This window comes from Eriocheir sinensis, chromosome 38, assembly GCF_024679095.1.
Source record: "Eriocheir sinensis breed Jianghai 21 chromosome 38, ASM2467909v1, whole genome shotgun sequence".
NCBI classification, from domain to species: Eukaryota; Metazoa; Arthropoda; class Malacostraca; order Decapoda; family Varunidae; genus Eriocheir; species Eriocheir sinensis.
Window position 1 is genome coordinate 6727889 of NC_066546.1, and position 20084 is coordinate 6747972.

General features: G+C 40.6%; 1 protein-coding gene and 1 long non-coding RNA gene across 3 annotated transcripts; both read left to right on the forward strand.

The window, feature by feature from the left end:
- The first annotated feature begins 1687 nt into the window (after nt 1–1687).
- On the forward strand, nt 1688–15506 carry LOC127008607 (glucose-induced degradation protein 4 homolog). Of its 2 annotated transcripts, XR_007761212.1 has the most exons (5): nt 1688–1921; nt 5260–5427; nt 6940–7172; nt 7670–9151; nt 9860–15506. XR_007761212.1 is itself a non-coding variant. In XM_050880826.1 (4 exons), the coding sequence occupies exons 1-4, from the start codon at nt 1766–1768 to the stop codon at nt 7731–7733; spliced, it is 621 nt and encodes a 206-aa protein (XP_050736783.1). In that variant the 5' UTR covers nt 1688–1765; the 3' UTR covers nt 7734–15506. The 2 variants fall into 2 exon arrangements, 1 of the variants encoding a protein (XP_050736783.1); XM_050880826.1 differs by having other exon boundaries at nt 7670–15506.
- Nucleotides 15507–16402: 896 nt separating this feature from the next.
- Nucleotides 16403–19843, forward strand: LOC127008609 (uncharacterized). Its single transcript, XR_007761213.1, has 4 exons — nt 16403–16776; nt 19089–19186; nt 19312–19383; nt 19768–19843. It is a non-coding gene; the product is annotated as an uncharacterized LOC127008609 (long non-coding RNA).
- Nucleotides 19844–20084: the final 241 nt, after the last annotated feature.

Below are 20084 nucleotides of genomic sequence, written 5' to 3' on the forward strand. Positions count from 1 at the left end.
GCAACAACTCCAGTCTATCAGAAAGGACAATGGCAATGGTTATAATCTTTCCTTAGGGCATTATTTGAGGTTAAAGTTATATTAGGTAAAGCTGGGGTAAGTTGAGGTCGTGTTAGGTAAGGTTAGGTTAGGTTAGGGTTAGGAAAGCTGCGCGTGGCCTCGATGTTCATCTCTGTCGCGTTGTCCTTTGAGTCTGTGGGGGAGGGGAAACTATACATAAATAAAGGTGACTCATAAAACTTTTCATCGGATTATAGCTGCTCTTAATTAATTGCATCATATGTGGTCATACAGTGAACTTTAATTATTGTACGAGTTAAATTGTCGCCTGTGGGATTTATCGATAAGAATGTAAGCTCCTCCCTTCTCCTTTGCTGTGTACTTTTGCAACACTAAACCATCAATGAATCAACGAAGACAAAAAGAGAAGTGATTAAGACTGATTCATATTTCCTTTAAAACGTATATCCCCCCAAAACGCCACTTAAAGATCCATTATGAAGTGCTAGCAAACAAATCATGAGCGTATAACATCAGGTGTATTTTTATTTTATCACGTCATGGTGTAGTGAAGTGAACACGAAGCATAGTATTATTTTAGAAGACTATGCGAGAGGGAGGGAGTGTGAGTGTATTCCAAGGTTACGTTTTCGGATGTGATGCAACTTCGGTTCTTTCTGAACTTTCTATTCTAAATTAACTTTTTTTCCTTTAAAATTACATCATGAACATTGTCTCGCCTTGAATATCTCGTTATTTTAGTGTATATATAAATAAAAGCAAAAAATAAATCGTGACTCGCCACTTGTCGCCCTTTTTTTTATTTCTTAACTACGTCTCCTCTTAAACTCTACTATTTATTATGAGTAATTTTCTTTGGAGTCAAATAATGCGTCTTTTCTTGCCCTAAAGACCTCGTTTCTCCAATGTTTGCAAAAAAAAAAAAAAAACGTCATACTCTTATTTACTCAGTTCTTTGACCCTAAAACCCCATTACTAAGCAAGATATTTATCACAGATGCTCTTTAATATAAGTTTTCTTTAATCTTGCTGTTCTTTTCTCCATTGTTTGTATGAGAAGGCAATATTTGGGTGGCTGTGAGGCCCATGGAGAGGGACGGGCAGCGTGACCAATGAATATCGTACATCGTGACACAAAATTGTCGTACTCTGGCCGTAGTGACTCATAAAACCTATCTTTGCGGTATGAATATGTGAGCACAGTGAGTTCATGGGTATTTTATAACCTTATTTTACCTCTCCACCTATTCAAATGGATTTCCGAGGGATTTGGAGGTCTGTAGAAGAAAACGCATTATACATAAATGGTAGCTAGCCTATAGCTGTATATACTGTGCTCTGTGTAAGATAGAACGCTACGTCATAAGGCTGAGCAAATATAACTAATCTTAACTGTAATTTACTTGTTTTAGCACTGAGAAGCAAACGTTCTTCTTTTATATATAACTGATTGATTGATAGTTTAACTTGTATTTGTATTTTTGTACAATGGATTTTTTTTTAACAAGCTTAGTCAGAGGTTTGTCTGCAAAGACCAGCAACCCCAATTTGTTGTACTTTACAACAATAAATATTTCAATTCAATTCAATTCATCATATGGGCGTTATCGTGTATCGTACCCAGGCAAAACATTATCGTAGTCGGGTGATGATCGTTGTGCATCTGGTCGCGCTACCAGAGAGAGAGAGGGAGAGAGAGAGAGAGGGACGAGCAGGGAGGAGGAGGACGGAGACATTTTCCACCATGCCTGTCAAAACGGAGATGGCTTCCCTGGACCCGCCGCCCCCAGCAAATTCAGGGCAGCCAGGAGTGACGCGCAGCCTGCTCTACAACGGCTCCAGGTTCCAGGGCCACCAAAAATCCAAGGGGCAATCCTACGACGTGGAGGTGGTGTTACAGGTGCGATTGTGATCTGCCTTATTTTCCCACCTGTGGCCTTGTGGAGGTGTTTAGAGGGTCATTAACGTGGAGTAATTAACCTTTGCGGGCGTGGGATCGTATGGAGAAGATTTGGTTCGTGGGGAATTAGAAAAACGAAATCCGAGGGTCGGGTGATATCTGCCTTATTTTCCCACCTGTGGCTTTGTGGAGGTGTTTAGAGGGTCATTACCGTGGAATAATTAACCTTTGCGGGCGTGGGGTGGTATGGAGAAGATTTGGTTTATGAGAAATTAAAAAAAAGTAAAATCCAAGGGGCAGGTGATATGGTGTCTTATTTTCTCACCTGTGGCTTTGTGCAGGTGTTCTAAGGGTCATTAACGTGGACTAATTAATGGTCATACACGTGAAATGTCATGGAAAAGATTTGGTTTGTAAGAAATAAAAAAAGTAAAATCCAAGGGTCAGGTGATGTCCCTTATTTTCTCACCTGTGGCTTTGTGGAGGTGTTCTAAGGGTTATTGAGGTGGGATAATTAATGTTTTTAGGCGTGGAATGTCTTGGAGAATACTTGGTCTATAAGAAATAAAAAAAAGTTAAATCCAAGGGTCAGTTCATGTCCCTTTTATTTTCTCAGCTGTGGCTTTGTGGAGGTGTTCTAAGGGTTATTGAGGTGGGATAATTAATTTTTTTAGGCGTGGAATGTCTTGGAGAATACTGGTCTATAAGAAATAAAAAAAAGTAAAATCCAAGGGTCAGTTCATGTCCCTTTTATTTTCTCACCTGTGGCTTTGTGCAGGTGTTCTAAGGGTCATTAAGGTGCAGTGATTAATGTTCATACACGTGGAATGTCATGTAGAAGATTTGGTTTGTGGGAAATAAAAAAAAAGTAAAATCCCGTCGTCAGGTGTTGTCGGGGTGGTGATTTTTCCACCTGTGACCTAGTGGAGATGTAAAAGTCATTAATGTGGACTGGTATCATAGTAATATACCTGGAATATCATAGAAGAGACCAGGGTTGTGGAAAATGTGTGTGGCAATAGGTGTAATCTCTTTGTGAACGTCCATGTGTGTGTGCCCTTGTGTACCCATTTGTCACACTCTTTCTGTAACTCCTGTCCTTGGATGGGGTATGAGTGATGCATGTGGGCCAAGGACTGTGGATGCTGCCCCCGGAGATGAAAGGGAAGCTGGAGAGATGAGAATAGTAATGAAAGGCTAATGGAAACTTGTATGGACTAGTTAGGTGTGTGTTTCTGTATCATCACAACACTGAAAATAATAACCACAGTACTCGTGTATTTTAGAAGTGACGATAATGCCTTTGAGAATAAAAAGAAATCTTGAAGGATACAGGAAAACTATGGAAATGAAGGATATAGAAGGATTCATATGGGCAAGAGTTGTTTTTATGTATTGTAGCACAAAAATAAATGACGTGCTGTAATATTATCCTTCTTTCCTCATGGCATCCATAAGCGATCAGGATGCCTTACCATGAGGTGTGAGTCAACATAGAGATGAGCCAATAGAAAGTGAAGGGGTGAAACTAGATGGCCCATTGAGAAGTGAAAGTTGGGAGTGAGGGAAGGAAGGGAGGGGCAGGGATGGGGGGGACATGCAATGCACCAATATGCTATGTGTGTTGTGGGTTATTTTTAGGTTGTGGTGATGTGGTAGGTCAGGGAGGTTGTGGTGTTTATTTTTATACTCTGGTTTGTGTGATATGGGGTTTAGGGAAGGGAGTGGTAGGGGGGGGCACATCCATTGCACCAATATGATATGTGTTTTGTGGGTTATTTTTAGGTTATGGTGCTGTTGTGATGGGTCAGGGAGGTTGTGGTGTTTGTGTGCATGTGTATTTTGGGAGCTAGGGAAGGAGGGGAGGGGCAGGAAGGGGGGGGACATGCATTTCACTAATATGTTTGGTGTGTTAGGGGTTACTTTTAGGTTATGGTGCTGGTGTGGCAGGTCAGGGAGGTTGTGGAGTTTGTTTTTATACTCTGGTTTGTGTGATTTAAGAGTTTATGGGGCAAGGATGGGAGGGGCAGGGAGGAAGAGAGGGGGAGGCAGACTTGCATTGCACCAGTATGTTCTCTGTTTTTTTTTTTTTTTTTTTTTAGGTATGGTGCCAGTGTGATGGGTTAGGGAGGGTGTGGTGTTTGTTGTTAGAGGATGCTCTGCTTGTGTTTTTGACTTCAGATTTGAGGTACACTGATGAGGCAGTTAACCCGTCGCTCAGATTTGAGGTACACTGATAAGGCAGTTAACCCGTCCGCTGCGATTGGCACGGATTTGGCTTTCACTGGTAGCCTTGTAACATTATACTCCCAGGTCTTTGTCTGCCTCTGTGGTGGATAGTGGAGTAGTTCCCTTGTGGTACTGGTATGCTGGATATCCCCTCCCAAGGTGTATGACTAAATTTTTCTTCATTGAATTGTAGCAGCCACTTTTTTGTTTCATCCCTGTAGCTTGGTGATGTCTTCTTGTAGGAAATCCGCAGTCAAGGGGTTAATGTAGTCTGTCACGTGCCTCCTATTTCAGTGGTTTTTGATAAGTTTCTTGGGAGTTGCAAGGAAAGAATGACACTTATAATTGATTTGTGTAATTTGGATGGCAGATTCGAGGTACACTCATTGCTTTATGTAGTCTCCCCTCACCCTCCTATTTCAGTGGAGTTTTTGATAAGTTTCTGGGGGATTGTAAGGAAAGAATAGAATTTACACTTTGCTTTGTGTAATTTGGAAGTTAGATTTGAGATACCATACACTTATAATGCAGTTCATATATCGTTCCCTTCCCTCCCTTATGGTCATAGTTTGTTGTCCAGTGAAGAAGACTGCATTATTAAAAGTTAAGTTAGGGTTGGTCAGGGCAGATTAGATTAGATTAGATCAGTCTGTGTCAGAGGGAAGGGATCGAATGGGATAGAAGCCTTGCACATTTAAGGGGCTTCGTGGTGCAGTGGTTAGCACACTTGGCTCACAACCGAGAGAGCCCAGGTTCGATTCCCGGGTGGAGTGTAAAAATTTGGACGGCTTTTCTGATACCCTACACCCCTGTCCACCCAGCAATGAATGGGTACCTGGTATTAATCAGGGGTAGTTTCCCGTCTCCTGGGATCTGTTCCCTTCTCCTACAATTCCTTCCCCTTCTGCCTCTCTGGCATATGACCACGGATGTTGCGCCGACTAAACGAAACTTTCCAACTTGCACATTTAAATACTTCCTGTACTTAAAAGCTTTTATTGAATAGTTTTTGCAATCGTGGATGTCAATACCATACACAGAGATGCAGCAATGGGTATTAGGTGTATTAATAAATATTTTGATTACTATTTCTTTTCCTTTTTTTCCAGCACGTGGATGAGGCTAATTCGTACCTGTGTGGTTACCTTAAGATTAAGGGCTTGACGGAAGAATACCCAACCTTAACGACTTTCTTCGACGGTGAAATTATTAGCGAAAAATATCCGTTCCTCACCAGAAAGTGGGATGCGGACGAGGAGGTTGACAAAAAGCATTGGGTGAGGATTCTGCCTTTACTTTTCTGCTTTATATTCATAGTTTCAGCACTTTACCGTATGTATTAGCACTGCATCTCTATATTCTCATTTTAATTTTCCCTAGGAACTTGTCTACATTATATACTCTACCTAGCCTGAAATTTTGATTCTGTAATGATTTGTGATGCATAGTAACAGTATCAACATTTGTCTTATCTTAGGTAATGTTTCTTTATACCAAATTATGTTACTAAAAAAAGATTGACTAATATACCATTTCTGTAATCATCTATATTCTGTTCTCATCATCATCATCATTTCATCGGCGCCTGCTCCTAGGAGCTCCCACCAGGGGATGGCCACGGCAGAAGAGCTTCCAACTTTCTTGATCCAGACACTCCCTCCTTGCCTGCTCAAAGTTTCTCAAAAATCTTTCCCCCCTCTCCCTAACGTACTCTTGCACCCTATCCCTCCATTGCACTGGAGGTCGTCCTCTAGCATTCCCTCCCTCTATCTCACTCGCATACACCCTTCTGGTCATCTTACTCTCCTCCATTCGCTTCATGTGGCCAAACCACTTTAAAGTCTGTCGCTTCACTTCTTCCACCACTCCACACTTCTTCCCTTCACCCCTGTGACACATTCCAAAATGCTCGTACACAATTTCATTACTCATTCCATCCATTCTACTCACACCACAAGCACTCCTCAAATAACTCATTTCCACTGCCTGCACTCTAGACCTCTGACTTTCATTCCAGGCCCACGTTTCACTTGCATATGTGAGGGTTGGTACTATTATTGTATTTCTCAAATCCTTCTTTATCTCCATGCTCACACTTATGCCATTCATGATTCGTCCCAAAGACCCTACCACTCTTCTTCCTTGCAATGCCCTTTCTCTTATCTCTCCCTCCATACCACCATGCTTACACATAACTGTACTTAAACTCATTGACCTCCTCCATTTCTTCACCATTCAAAATTATTTTGCATTCTTTTTTACATTCAATTCATACAAATACAGATTCAACAAAGACATAGGCAAGAATTGGTTCACCAATAGAGTGGTAGATGAATGGAACAGGCTTGGGAGCCTTGTTGTGGGTGCCAATACCATAGATACATTCAAGAAGAGGTTAGATAAAGCCATGGATGGTGAGGTAAGGTGGGGTTGAGTGTACAGGAGCTGCCTTGTATGGGCCAACTGGCCTCTTGCAGACTCCTTACGTTCTTATGTTCTTATGTTCTATATGGGTATACAAAATCTACAACCTCACTTTTACTTCGGTCACAAACCATCGCTTTCACTCTCATTTTCCTTTTCTCAGTGTCTCAGGTGTTTGGGAGTTGCTGAACAGGCAGCTCATTGTGTCTGCACTCCTCCCTCTCTACCTGCGTTGCCTCTCATAATAATAATAATAATAATAATAACGATAAAAGTTTTGCTGCACTATTTTAGGTAATTTTTCTATTTACCTTATTGCAGTACCAAATATGGGTTAAAAACTAAACCATTTTCTTATATTTCAGGGTAAGTTTCCTCCCTTCTACCAGTACACCAAAACGTTCAACTCGGACACATTTGACTACTCACTCCTGAAGGACTCGGAGCACGTGTTCATGCGGTGGAAAGAGCACTTCCTTGTCCCGGACCACACCGTCAAGGACATCAACGGGGCATCCTTCGCTGGCTTCTACTATATTTGCTTTCAGAAGAGTGCGGCAACTATTGACGGCTACTACTACCACAGGACCTCAGAATGGTGAGTATGGGCAGGTTTTTAGCACTGACTCCTGGCTCTGGCCTCTCACATCACTTTGGATTTTTTATTTTTTATTTATTTATTTATTTATTTATTTTTTTACATGAATGGAGGTAGCTCAAGGGCAAAAGACAAGAATAGCAACAAAAAAGTGTGCTAGATGCTGCTCCGGCAAAAGAAAAAAAATGAAATGTCAGTTTTGGGTGGCACACTTACTTGTTGGTTGTCCATATTTATTATGAGAAGTTAAGCTGAATGAGAGTAGATTAGTGGTAGGCCATCACTCCCAGCTAAACTTGAGTCCACAGAGTATTAAAAGTCAGTGGTGATGGGCAGATCATTGTGAGAGCTGCCAGAAGTGGGGCTGACAAGCGAGACCAGCAGTTTGGGAAGTAAAGGAACCAAGGTGGATATGTTACTCTGGACAGGTAACAACTGTACTAGTCCCTGTGTGTGCATGGCCAACACCCTGAGTACATCCTTTTCTCCCTCCGCAGGTACCAGTCCCTCAACCTGACTCACGTCCCCGAGCACAGTGTTCAAATCTACGAGTTCAGATAAGTGGCTCCGAGGAACAGCGTGGCACTTGTGGAGACTTGTTTCATATATGAGTCGTTTTATTTGTTCCTCTAGAAAAAAGTGTCATTGTTGTCTTAGCTGGGCAGTCTTTCTCCCAGTGGTGAGGCCTCTGTGATGTGACTGTGGTATGTGGCTACACGGTGTGGTCAGGCGGGAGTGCCTAGTGTATCTTTATTTAAGACAGTGTTTTTTTTTCAGTGCTTTAGCTGTATCTTGGAATTTTATTTTGATGGAAAGTGACTTAATATATCTGCATTTATTCACAAAAAAGGTTGCCTTTGATATATTGATAAAGATATTGTTTAGTAATTTAAGAATCTACTATTCTGCGTTGACTAAATTTCATGACCAAAGAAATGACCTCTTTCCTGATGGAGCAGTAGTTGCTGTGTGTCAATCAGTGGAGGAGTTGACTGACGTGACCTGTGCTTGTATTGCAGGCTGTTGAGGCCTCAGCCCTGATTGATTCACTAAAAAGGACAGGACTTAAAAAAAACAAAAAAACATTCAGCCGCTAGTTGTGTGTGGATGGTTGCCGTTTTATTTTTTCAGTTATGGAATGACGTTCTAATAAGTAATTAGCTGTAAGACTGGTCATATATATATATATATATATCTGAGAGACTCGGTAATATGCAGTCATAAAATAAGTACTATCATCGGCACACCCTCCTGTTGGTGCCCAGTGACGTGGACAATGAGAAGCAGTTCAGCGTTACAGGACAGTGTGGGCAGTGACACATAGGTGACCAGGACAGTGACTCTGGAACCCTCTGGGCCAGTGAGGGATTAGTGCCACCTCCAAGTGTCAATGCCACCTGTGAAGGGCAGGTGGAGGGGAGCAGTGCCATCCCCAGGGGTCAGGGTTACCTGTGTAGGCCAGGTGAAGGGGGGGAGGGAGGGCAACATAACCTTTGCAGGACAAGGTGTACTGAAGGGAGAGCCTGAAATGGATGTATTTTTTTCCAGTGTTTTGCCTAATTGCTGACTATAGAGTTATTTACAGTATATTTTATAGAAACTGAGCTGCATTGTATTTTGTATAAAAACCCTCTTTGCTAATTGTATGTTGTGTGAGACAAGTCAAGGTGGAAATTCTGCAGTTTGATTTGCTTTGTGTAGAAAAAAAGACCTCGAGTCAGTTTGTAAAAGATTTATTTGAAGTTCATCTAAACTAGTGGTGACTGCTTGTGATGGCTGTTAAATAATACTTGATCTTATTACTTTCCTCTAGGTAGTTTAGAAGTACCAGTTAACACTTAATTTGTGTATTTGTGTAAACCTTTTCTTGTGCTGTCTGCAACCCTCTTAGCTGTGCCACAAGAGGCGTCACAGGGAAGCAGCGTTGCCAGTGTGCCAAGGGTGGGGTGGTGAAGGCGAGTCCTCGTCAAGAAGAATAGGTACCTCTCCTCCTTACCTCCCTGTCTGCCTAACACTGGTGCAAGGCCTGACATCAATTACTCAGTACAGTCTTGAGAGCTGCATTGATTTTTTGTGGTTAAATATGCACAACTTTCAAGACTGAGGGAGATATTGATAGTGTTTTCCTGTTCTTCCTTCTGGCTTGTTTACCTAATCCTCTTGTGGAGCCTTTCTTTCCTTTTGCTTTGAATTCTGCTGTGAAGTGGTGCAGTTGTCTTATGTCTGCACAACTATCTCTCGTGCATTGCCCCTGCCCCCCTTTGCCTTCTTAAATATATGCCTAATACTTCCTAGTACAAATTAATTTCCATTGTATCTTCTTTTTCATTTATGGTCCATCTTCTTCCATTCTTGGGGTTGGACTTGTGATGATCCTCCTCCATCTCGCTCGATCCAGTGCTAAAGCTTCCTCTGTTTCTAACACTTCCATTTTTTCCCTAATGTCTTTTTAATAGCACAGGGCAATGTCACTGAATGCAACCAAAGATTCATCTCCCTTCCTCTTAGTGCCATCACACTCATCTTGAATTTACTCGCAGTTGTTTTAGTACATATGTTAATTATTTATCCATACTGACTTTGTGAATTATAGTGATACAATATCTCGTACCAGTGTTATGTTTTCCCTCTATATACTGTACTGCAATACTTTTCATTTTGTAAGTGTGTTTCTTTCTCTTTTGCAGGAGCCTTGAGCATGCTTCTTTATTCACTTGACCTCATCCTTCCACCTCCCACGGGAGCTTCTCTTTCCACCTCAGTCATGGCGTAATTACTAAAGAAGGATTTAAAGATGTGCAGAACAGCTTCAGGTCAGTTTAAAATTTTCTCTGTCAACACAATCAATTCCTCTTGCCCTCTCTGCCTCTCTGGAATCCTGTTGATCATAAGCATTTACCAGTGTCGTCAGACTCGTTTGGGTGTACTGAAATTTATCCAACTTTTCTTGCCATTATTTGTGATGTTTCTGTCCTTTACCTTCTGTTTAGTGAAGGAGGGTGTTCTTAATAGTGAAGAGGATTCAAAGGGATGGGAACCAAATTATCATGAAGCCTTGGAGTGAATTGTTCTATTATGAAACCTACAATTAATTAAAAATTATCAGTTACATTTTATACCCATTGTCTATGAACATCAATAATTTCAATCCCAAGTTTTGTTGTATTTAGAGAAAAGCAAGTCATGTACTTAACAGAAAGGATGTTACTCAAGCCTGGTACTGTACTGTTTGACTTACAATAGAGAGGGAGAGAAAAGTAAAAAATAAGTAATTGGGTACCTTGTTATTTATTTTCTCTTTGTTTCTTCAGTGCAGATGAATAGCATTAGTTGATGCATGCTCTGACTCTCACAGGTGGAATTGATTGTGTAGACTGTGAGGAATCCAAGGATAGGCTCTGAACCCTCATTTGCATAAACTTAATGTGATTCTTATCCATATTGAGAACATTTTTGTAGTAACTTTGTGGAAGCCATCGTTTGACCTCAGGCTAATTTGATGGTTCTTCATTTTCTGACAGCATTTTACTTCATCATTAATCTGTGACACATGCAAAAACAAATGAACTATTATTAAAAGTTTATTACTGATGTCCTTAAGTTAATTTGAGGGTTCTTCATTTCTTTACTTTATCATTTATCTGTTGAATGTTAAACGAATGGTGAACCGTTATTAAAGGTTTGTCACTGATGCCTGACTACATGGGTAATATTGACTGCCGGTAGAATATTCACTGTTTCTACGTCACTCCTGTCAGTTCTCTGTTATGTCTGTTGTTATCTTGCTGTAACGAAGAGTAATCTGCAGTCTGAGGATACACCTATACATATACACCACTCGGAAACCATGTAGGAGTGTTATCAGCAGACTGTTTTTGGCAGTAGCAATAAAGTCAATCACATACATAGGTTACATAAGTATCTGCAAGTCTACATGTACATACCAGTTTTGTATATACAACTCATGTAGTTAAGATGCCATGAGTTTGGATTCATTCTGTATTTGTTTCGTTTCCATTGGGAGGGAATACAGGCAGAAAAGAGTATACGGGGTGTGCCACAAGCAAGGTAACAAATTAATACACATTGTTTTGTTCTTGTTCATGCACATCGATGAAGTTGTTGATTACTTTCTTATGGAATAAGTAAGAAATGTCAGTTGCATAGGTGGAAAAGGTTAGTGTTGGTCGTCTCTTGAAAGCAATAATGGAAGACACTGGTCAAACAAATTTTTTAGAAAAGAATGGTGCCATAATTAGGTTGTGAAGTACCCTAATTTTTTTTAAAGAACTTTAGCTTCTGTATTTAACAGCATGATTGGTTCCCTGGGTGAAGCACAGGGGAGATGTTTCAGCTGTTTCCTCCTGGCAGTGTGTTGTTAGGTGAAGCTGCCTTCATCAGTTAGTGTAAATACATGAGTCAGGCAAACTGAAAACTACAGTGTTTGTAAAAATGCTCATAGTTTTTGCATCTGTGTAAGCTTTATGCAAGTAATTTTCCACTGTATTATATAATGGTTATTGAAGATACACTAAAGTGTTTATTATTTAAAGTTTAAAGAAATGGGGTGATGAAACACCCATGGAAGATGCTTACATAATCTTCTTTAAAGGAAGTTTAAAGTTCCTTGAAAGTTGTTATGAATGTTGTCTCATATATCTCATTTTGATATAGCCAGTGTAGCATTGTGCTGATGTGTAAACAAACAATTTACACAAACAAAAATTTTATAAGTGTTTTATGAAAGCACTAGAGTGTTAACTTTGCCTGATTCATACAAGGAACAATGATTATACAACTTCACGTCAATGCTTTACTGCGTGGTATAAACGGGTGTAGCCATGCAGCCCTGCTTCGTCCGGGGAAATGTAGACACCAGGATTGGATTGACAATATAGCTGCTTAATTTTCATTGGAAACTTAATTAGAATTCCCTTTATAGGGAAAAGTTTATTCCATGATGTTGTGAGACTAGGAAATGCTAGAAAGAGGTGTAGCATAAGTAAATTATGTCACAGAAGCAAGAACCAGCCACTTGAATTGGGAGGTAACAGTGCAGACAGCAATAATGTGTTGCACAGGAAGGCATTCTGTTCATTGTGTTCATTTTCCTGGTTAGTCAGATGTTTTGGATCAATTTAGGTACTGGAGCATCTGCAATACTCATTTTTAATATTGTAGCTTGCTTTTGATGTGGCCAGTTATGAGAAATGTGTGTGCCAGTAGTCTGGAAAGTCCATATGTATTATATTTTAGTATTTCTACATCCTGAGGGCTGAAGGGAGCATAAAGAGTTAGGTCCTCAGTGGGTGACTCAAGTGATGCATCATGGTGACTTGGAAAGGAAAGAAGGTTGTGACGTACAGCAGATATTTGTGATTGTTGGCGTGACTACTTCCTACATTACCCTGCATCAAAATTGTTTGTTTACAATCAGACTGCTGAAACATTTCCCTTACAGACGTTTTCTTTGTTCATGCCTAGCCTTGAGGATGAGTTAAGTTGTATTCGTGGAGTAACCAAGTTCATAACCATTTTAAACATCCACAGGAGTGTTAGAAAGATGAAACTTTGAGGTATATTTTGTGGAGTGACCTTAACATGTGTAGAGTAGGTGACGCATAATCATTACACAGCCCACAGTGTGACGGTAACACTTGTCTGTTATTCTTTGTTTCTGAAGGCCTTTTTCCTCAAGGCCTCAATTTGCTGTTTACTTCTCTTTGTCAGGCTGCACATTACTCTTCCATTTCGTTTATGGTTTGCTATACCCTCTCATTTTAATTCCTTTATATCCTTTCAACATATTTTTCCAATTGTTTCTTACTCCTTGTTTCTGATGGTCATCCTCTTGACTTTTCCATGGCAGGCTACACATTACCCTCCATCTCATTCGTGGTTTGCTGGATCCTTTCCTTTCCTTTCTTTTATATCAGGTAACTCCTCTCAACATGTTCCTCTTCCCTTCAGGTGGCACATACTTTAGTCCTGCTTGTGTTTCCTTTGGCTTTTCATCAACCATAGTGTATGTGTTATATTGAGATTAATAAACCCATGATCCCCCGAGGTGACACGTTATTGGGTGACTTTGAGGATAGTGGGCTTGTGTTCCGTAGACAGGGATAGGTTTTGTTATTTTACTGGTAACATACTCACAAGTGGTGACATGTTTCATACTGACAGATTGTGTTCATAACTGCCTATGTGTTCCCTGACAATTATATATATGAGTGCTTTAGCGAATTATTATCATGTTGTTATGTTTATTATTATTATTATATGGGAAAGATGTATTATGGATGTAGGTTCTTTAAAAGGCAGCAGTGCAAATTTTCCCTTGTGTAATTTGTTCATTAGCGACCATCATTTTCATTTGCTGTATTTCCTGTATTTGTGACTTAGAGGTGAGGTGCGGTGTGGAAGGTGGACTGAGCGCCTCCGGGTGGAATTTAGGCCATGCGAATGTGTAAATAATGATGAATCCATGTGGCCGTGAGTGGTGGCCGGGGTTGGTGAGTGTGTGTGTGTGTAGCTGCTAACTTGTCTTTAGGGCCTGTCCTGGGGCCAGATTCATCAAGCTACTTACAAGACCTGTCGTTGGTAAGTCTTCCGGTAAATCTGTCCTCTACTAACGATCCTTGTGTTTGCGCAGCTCTGATGACAATGAATGAAGTGCTGGCCTGGTCGTCACTCCATTCATTGCCATTGGAGTCACCTAAAGATCAAGAGCTTTCATAGTGGATGGAGTTACCAGAAGACTTACCAACAACAGGAGTTACCAGAAGACTTACCAACAATAGATCTCATAAGTGGCTTGATGAATCTGGCTCCTGCAGTTCAACACAGTGAGTTTGTGAGCTCCCAAACCAAATACCAAAGACTACAAAAATTTCTAGTGTAGTGTTCAATGGTTACTAAAAAAGAGTGAGTTAACTATACAGATCTCCTTAGTACCTGGTGCCTAGTAGAAAATCTTGCCATTATAAAGAGTATAGGAATGTATAGTTTCGTTTGAGAGCTTACAATGATGCTGTGATGTACGGTTAGTAAAATAAGTATTGAACATCCATGGGTTGATTGAATAGAATTTGAGTTGAATCTATAGTGTTGTTTTGGTTAGGTAGTCCAATGCCTAGAGTCTACTTATTAGCATCCAACTAACCAACACAACACCATGGCTATAGATGATGCTTAAATCCTACTCAACTGACTCATGGGTGTTTGATACTTTTTTGCTGAGTGTTCAGTGCAACTGGCCCCTTGTGTCTGGGTATGAAGTTTCAGTGGATGGGAAGACACACACAAAAGCCACAATCTCGCAGCCTCATACAATCGGGCTGACTTAGAGCTGACCTTATGCTTAAATCAGTTAAATTATACATGGTGAAATTAGCCCTCTGTATCAGTACAGCTAAAGTGGATATGAAGCTACAGTGGAGGGGAAGACACATGGAAAAGCCAGTGTTGCATCCTCCAACAATCGGTCCTACTTAAAAGTGATCCTGGACTTAAATCAGTGAAATTATAAAGTATTGCTCTTCGCTGTGTGTGTGTTCCCCAGGTGAAAAATGCATGGCTATCAAATAGGATAAAAAGCCATGCAAGGATATGACACCCTGGCATGCTGAAGGGCTTTGATATTAGTGTGTGTGGTGTACAGTGATGCGGGTACAAGTGTTTCCGAGGAAGTGACGTGGATTGAAGTGCATCCGTTGTTTTGGCATGGCATAAGTCGGAGTGTGACTTGCAAAATGGCATGGATATATTTTACATTGTGTGTGTGTGTGTGTGTGTGTGTGTGTGTGTGCCAGTGTCTGTGAAGCTGTGTGTGCCACCTCTAGTGTGCTGCTGATGATAATGATTTTTGGTTTGAAGAACAGCCGGAAATACAGCTTCTGAGTCCTGTCGGGCGGTGTTCGAACTATATCTTGGTAGACCTATAACTTACGAGGCCAGACTTTTAACATAACAGGTCTAGCGTATAAGACCTGTAACTTATAAGGCCTATAACTTGTTTAGCTTATGATTTGTGAGGCCTGTAATTTGTAGGACTTTCTTCAGCAGGCTAGGTCTATACTAAACTGCTAGGCCTATACCCCATGAGGCCTATAACTTGTGTTGGAGTGTAATACTATGTGAAGCTAGACTCCCTGGACTCAAGGATCATAGTTGTTGAAAGACCACAAGATGTATTAGGAATTTCAGGAGACTGGAATGTTATATGTATTTTTATGCAGCTCTTCAAATGTTCTGTGAATATCTGAAGAGTTGATAGAAGTCTTATGAGAGCCAATTTTTGCTGTCTCAAACATTATAAAACTGAAACCTTTACCAGTGATGAGTTTTTATTCTGAGCCTCCCGGTGATGGTTGATTCCTTTGCAAGCTGTCAACATGCTGCCTCCCACATCAACAAGAAGCCGAAAAGAAGATTAATTGAGTTCTAATGAGTGGTTTTAGTTACCCATGGAAATGACCCAATCTCGTACAGAAGTGTGTCTAGTGTGTGTGGTTGGGTGCCAGAATGCTTAAGATAATGACCCTATAACTTGTGTTCCTTAGTGATAATTGACACTTGGTGAATCTTGAATAAGTGGATATGGGTTAGTAACATCAATATTAAACTAGGATTTGCATGCTTCATCATTATTTAGTAGGCTATATCAACTTTTTCTACAGTCGCAGTCCTGATGAATCAATCGAATATTCGTTTTTGTTGATGGATCGTAATTAATAACCACTGTCTTAAGATCCATGCCGGGTAGCAACAGCATGAGTCTCTTTCGAGTGATAAAAGATAAGGGTTGCCTGTCTTGGTCTCCTCGGTAGTCATGACGAGCAAGGGACTGAATGGAATTTGAAAATCGCGCCTTTTTCATGCCAATTTTATTGTAATTTGAAACTCATGACAGTTGTATATCAAGGTCAATGATTAACGTAAGTATACTCTGGTGTAAGATAACGAGATCCATTGCGCAATAAAGGTAAGTCTGGAAGCGCACACAGCTGCGCGTGGCCACGGTGCTTATCTCCGTACCATATTGGCCCTTGAGCTTGTGGTGAGTTAATTATGTAACTTTAAAACCAAGGAATCTAGAATCTTTAGCCTAAATGTACCCTCAGCAATGGAAAGTCATTATCTTACATCGATAATATAAGAAAAATCGTGCATGAGTACAAAGCAAGTCCCCTCAATATGAATTTTGGCGCATGCGCAGATGAGGCCCTCCAACGATCCTCTGAGCTCAGTACTCTAGGAAAACTCACTTACAATCCCATAAAACCCCCAAATTTGATATGAATACGGAACATGAGACGAGCACAAAGGAATACCAAGTTAGTTCAAATACGAATTTCCGACGCATGCGCAGACGAGGCCTTCCGTCAGTCCTCTGCCAGACCTTGACGGGTGAGGAGCTCCGCCAGGCCGCCTCTCCCCCCTGCCCTGCCTCCTCTCCTCCCGCTGGGTACCGTGGCACCACCAGGCCTTGAAGATGAACTTAAATCCGCAGTTCCAGCAGATCGGAGAGACCTTTGTCAAGCAGTACTACCTGATCTTTGACGGCGAGAGAGAGGGGCGGGAAAAACTGGTCAACTTCTATCACGTGAGGATTTATTTGATTTATTTACCGTGTTTACTATTTAACTATTCCAGGTGTTAATTTTACTACTGTTTCGCCTTTGTCAACCTGTAGAAATTATCTTTTAACGGGGAGAGAGAGAAAGGGAAAAAATGTGGTCAAGTTTTATCACGTGAACATTATCTATTATTTACTTTTTTTGCTAATTAACTGTTCCAGGTGTTAATTTTAGTACTGTTTCATCTTTGTCAAGCTGTACAAATGATCCATTATCATTATCTAGGAGAGAGAGAAAGGGAAAAAAATGTGGTCAACTTCTCTCACGTGAGCATTTATTTCCCTATATTATTTACCTTGTTTATTAATTAACTATTCCAGGTGTTGATTTTAGTACTGTCTTACCTTTGTCAAGCTACAGTAGTAATTATCTTGAACGGGGAGACAAAGGGAAGGGAAACAACTGTTCGACTTCCATCACGTGAGGTCTATTTATTTACCTCGTGGACACAATGAAACCACCTGACTAATTAACTCTGGCAGGTGTTGGTTTTAGGCAGGGATTAGCGGGGTCACTTGTCAAGTTGTCATTGAGGTCAGCTGAAGGTCATGTGTTAAGGGTACGAGAATTTTCTAGAACTTTATCCTTGTATGCAAAGAGTATTTTTAGCTGGCTGCCTCTGCTTGAACCTGTCCCCGGGGGTGATTGAATGTGTCTACCTCGGGGCGGTGTTCACGGTGTTATTTGTCCCTTCCTAGCCGTTGTTTGAGGCCAGGGTGGGTGCTGGGGGACGGTGGGGCTGCAGTCCGTCCCCGGGTGTGATTGTTTAGGGGTTCAAGTTGATACTTCATTGAAGTTTCACCTCCACATATGCTCTCTTGCAAATAAAGCTGCAGGAATTTCGTTGAGTTTATGAAATCTCTTCTCACCTCTCATATCCGTCCTGTGCTGGAATTTTGTTCAGTTGTATGGCACACAGGGTATGTAGGTGATACCGACATGCTTGAGAGAGTCCAACGACGATGGACCAAGGAGATTGTTGGACTTTCGCATCTTGACTATGCCTCCCGACTGGATGCCTTGGATCCCTTTTCTGTGCATGGCAGACTGCTTAGAGCTGACATAGTCAAGGTCTGGAAGATTCTCAATGGCCTGTCTCCTGTGCAACCCTCTGAGTTATTTTCCCTCCAGACATCACCTAGGACCCGTGGAAATTCACACAGAATATTTCTACCCCACAGCAACACAGAAATACGTAGGCGATACTTCTCAGTCCGAGTGATTGCTTTGTGGAATAGCCTGCCAGACACTTATCTTGTCAACATCCTTAACTGTGCTTAAGAGAAAACTAGCAGAGTACCTTGGTTAAAGGCTATACGAATTTTAACCTCTACATACTAATACCAATGTATTCTCATATATAATTTAATATGATCTCATTTTAACTATAGTCCCTAAACACTCTGGTCAAAGAACATATTAACTGTAAATTACTTTATTCTACTTACAGCAATATAAATATAAATACTTATTTCACTTATATACATATAAGTCATTATATTTTATAACTAGTCTTTACTTAGTGCAATCAACACACATTCCAGCAGCGGCTTAATAGTTTTAGTGTTAAGTAAGATGTCTAGGTAAGATCCACCACTGGGGCCTGATTGTTGTGTCTTTTGTCTTGCCTTGCTCAGTGTTTAATGTTTTGTGGTGTGTTCCTGCTGGTGGGTTGGTGTGTCAGGAATCTTGTCCCCAGGGTGAGTTTTATGCCCCCCCTTGTTGTCAGTTAGGTTGGGATTGGTTTTACTAATGTACCCATTTCTCATTTCTTACCTTACAAAATACTTTTCTTTTGCCATAAATGTCTCTCAATAACCTTCAAACCTCCCAGGTAACTGTAGGGAAGAGTGTAGAGATGAAAATCATGTGACAATAGGCATGAAGTATGTGGGAACCCACATGGCCACAGGGGGCAGAGTAGCTGAATGTGATGAAATGTGGAGACATTGTGGGCAAAGCCCCCCACGTCATGAAGTTTATCTATATTCACCTGTTTCTTAGTGCATCTTAGTAGGGTTTAGGGGGTGAAACCTCCCTAATTTTAGCTGTAGTGAGTTGTAGGTTTTGGCTGGCATGGGACACTGGACTTCTCTGCTGCCCCCAGCCGTGTGGTTTTCCCCAACACATTTCACAGTTGTTTTGATCTCAATACATTCCTTTGGATTTTCGAGAGGTTTGAAGTTTAACATAATAACTAACAAGGAGTATACACCAGGACCTACCTCTCCTTGCCCCCATTATTATAATCAAACCAAACCTAACATTACCTCTAAAGGCTGACTCAGCAAGGAAGTGACCAATGGTAGCCCAGGAGCTACATCCAACATTTTAAAGACAATTGGCTTGACACTTGCTGCTGAAATATAGATGTAGGTATGTTATCATTCATTATCTGTAATATTGTGTCCACAGCCATAGTTGGGAACTGTCAGCACCTCTCATAAACACATGAGGAACACAATGGCCTACAAAAATAATGTTAATGTTATTCATTTCAGGCAGAACTATCGTTAATGTCCTTTGAGGGAGTCCAGGTCCAAGGAGCAGCTGCAATCCTAGATAAAATTAAGGTGTGTATCAGTGAATTCCTTTAAATATACTTGGAATTACTGTGTTTTGTAAGCTGTTACTGTAATGTGAAAAAACTCATGCAATATCTTTCTTTTGAAATTCTCAGCATAAGTTTACTGTTAATTTTTTTTTTTTCAATCCTTTTTTTATATTCTCAAAGATACTATATATGTATTTTGCTGGTAGAATGATAATTTATGGGACATTAAGTCTACACAAACCTATGGGAAGCTTTCCATTTAGTGTTGTGTTAAACAAGAATTTTTTTTTAGTAATCTTAAGTGTTTTTTTACACTAGATTGAGAATCATATTCTCAACTATTCCAGTAGTTTAAACCTGCTGTGAGAATGATACGCAATAGTCATAATTTTTGTCTTTGCAGACTTTGAGTTTTAACAAAATCGCACGAGCCATCACGACTGTGGACTGCCAGCCCACGTTTGACGGCGGCGTCTTGGTCAACATTCTAGGACAATTAAAGGTGAGGAGGAGGCTACAAGACTTAATTTGCCATCTATTTTCAGGTTATCTCAATTACCCTTTTATGTCATTGTCATTATCAGCTCCTCCAATTAAGCAGAATATATATTTTTTTAGTCTTTACTTTTTCCATTCCAGGCTTTAATTTATTGTTGGTATGCATGAATCTCATTTCAAGAACTGATTAAGTGTGGCACATTTTTTTTATTGGTTTCTTTC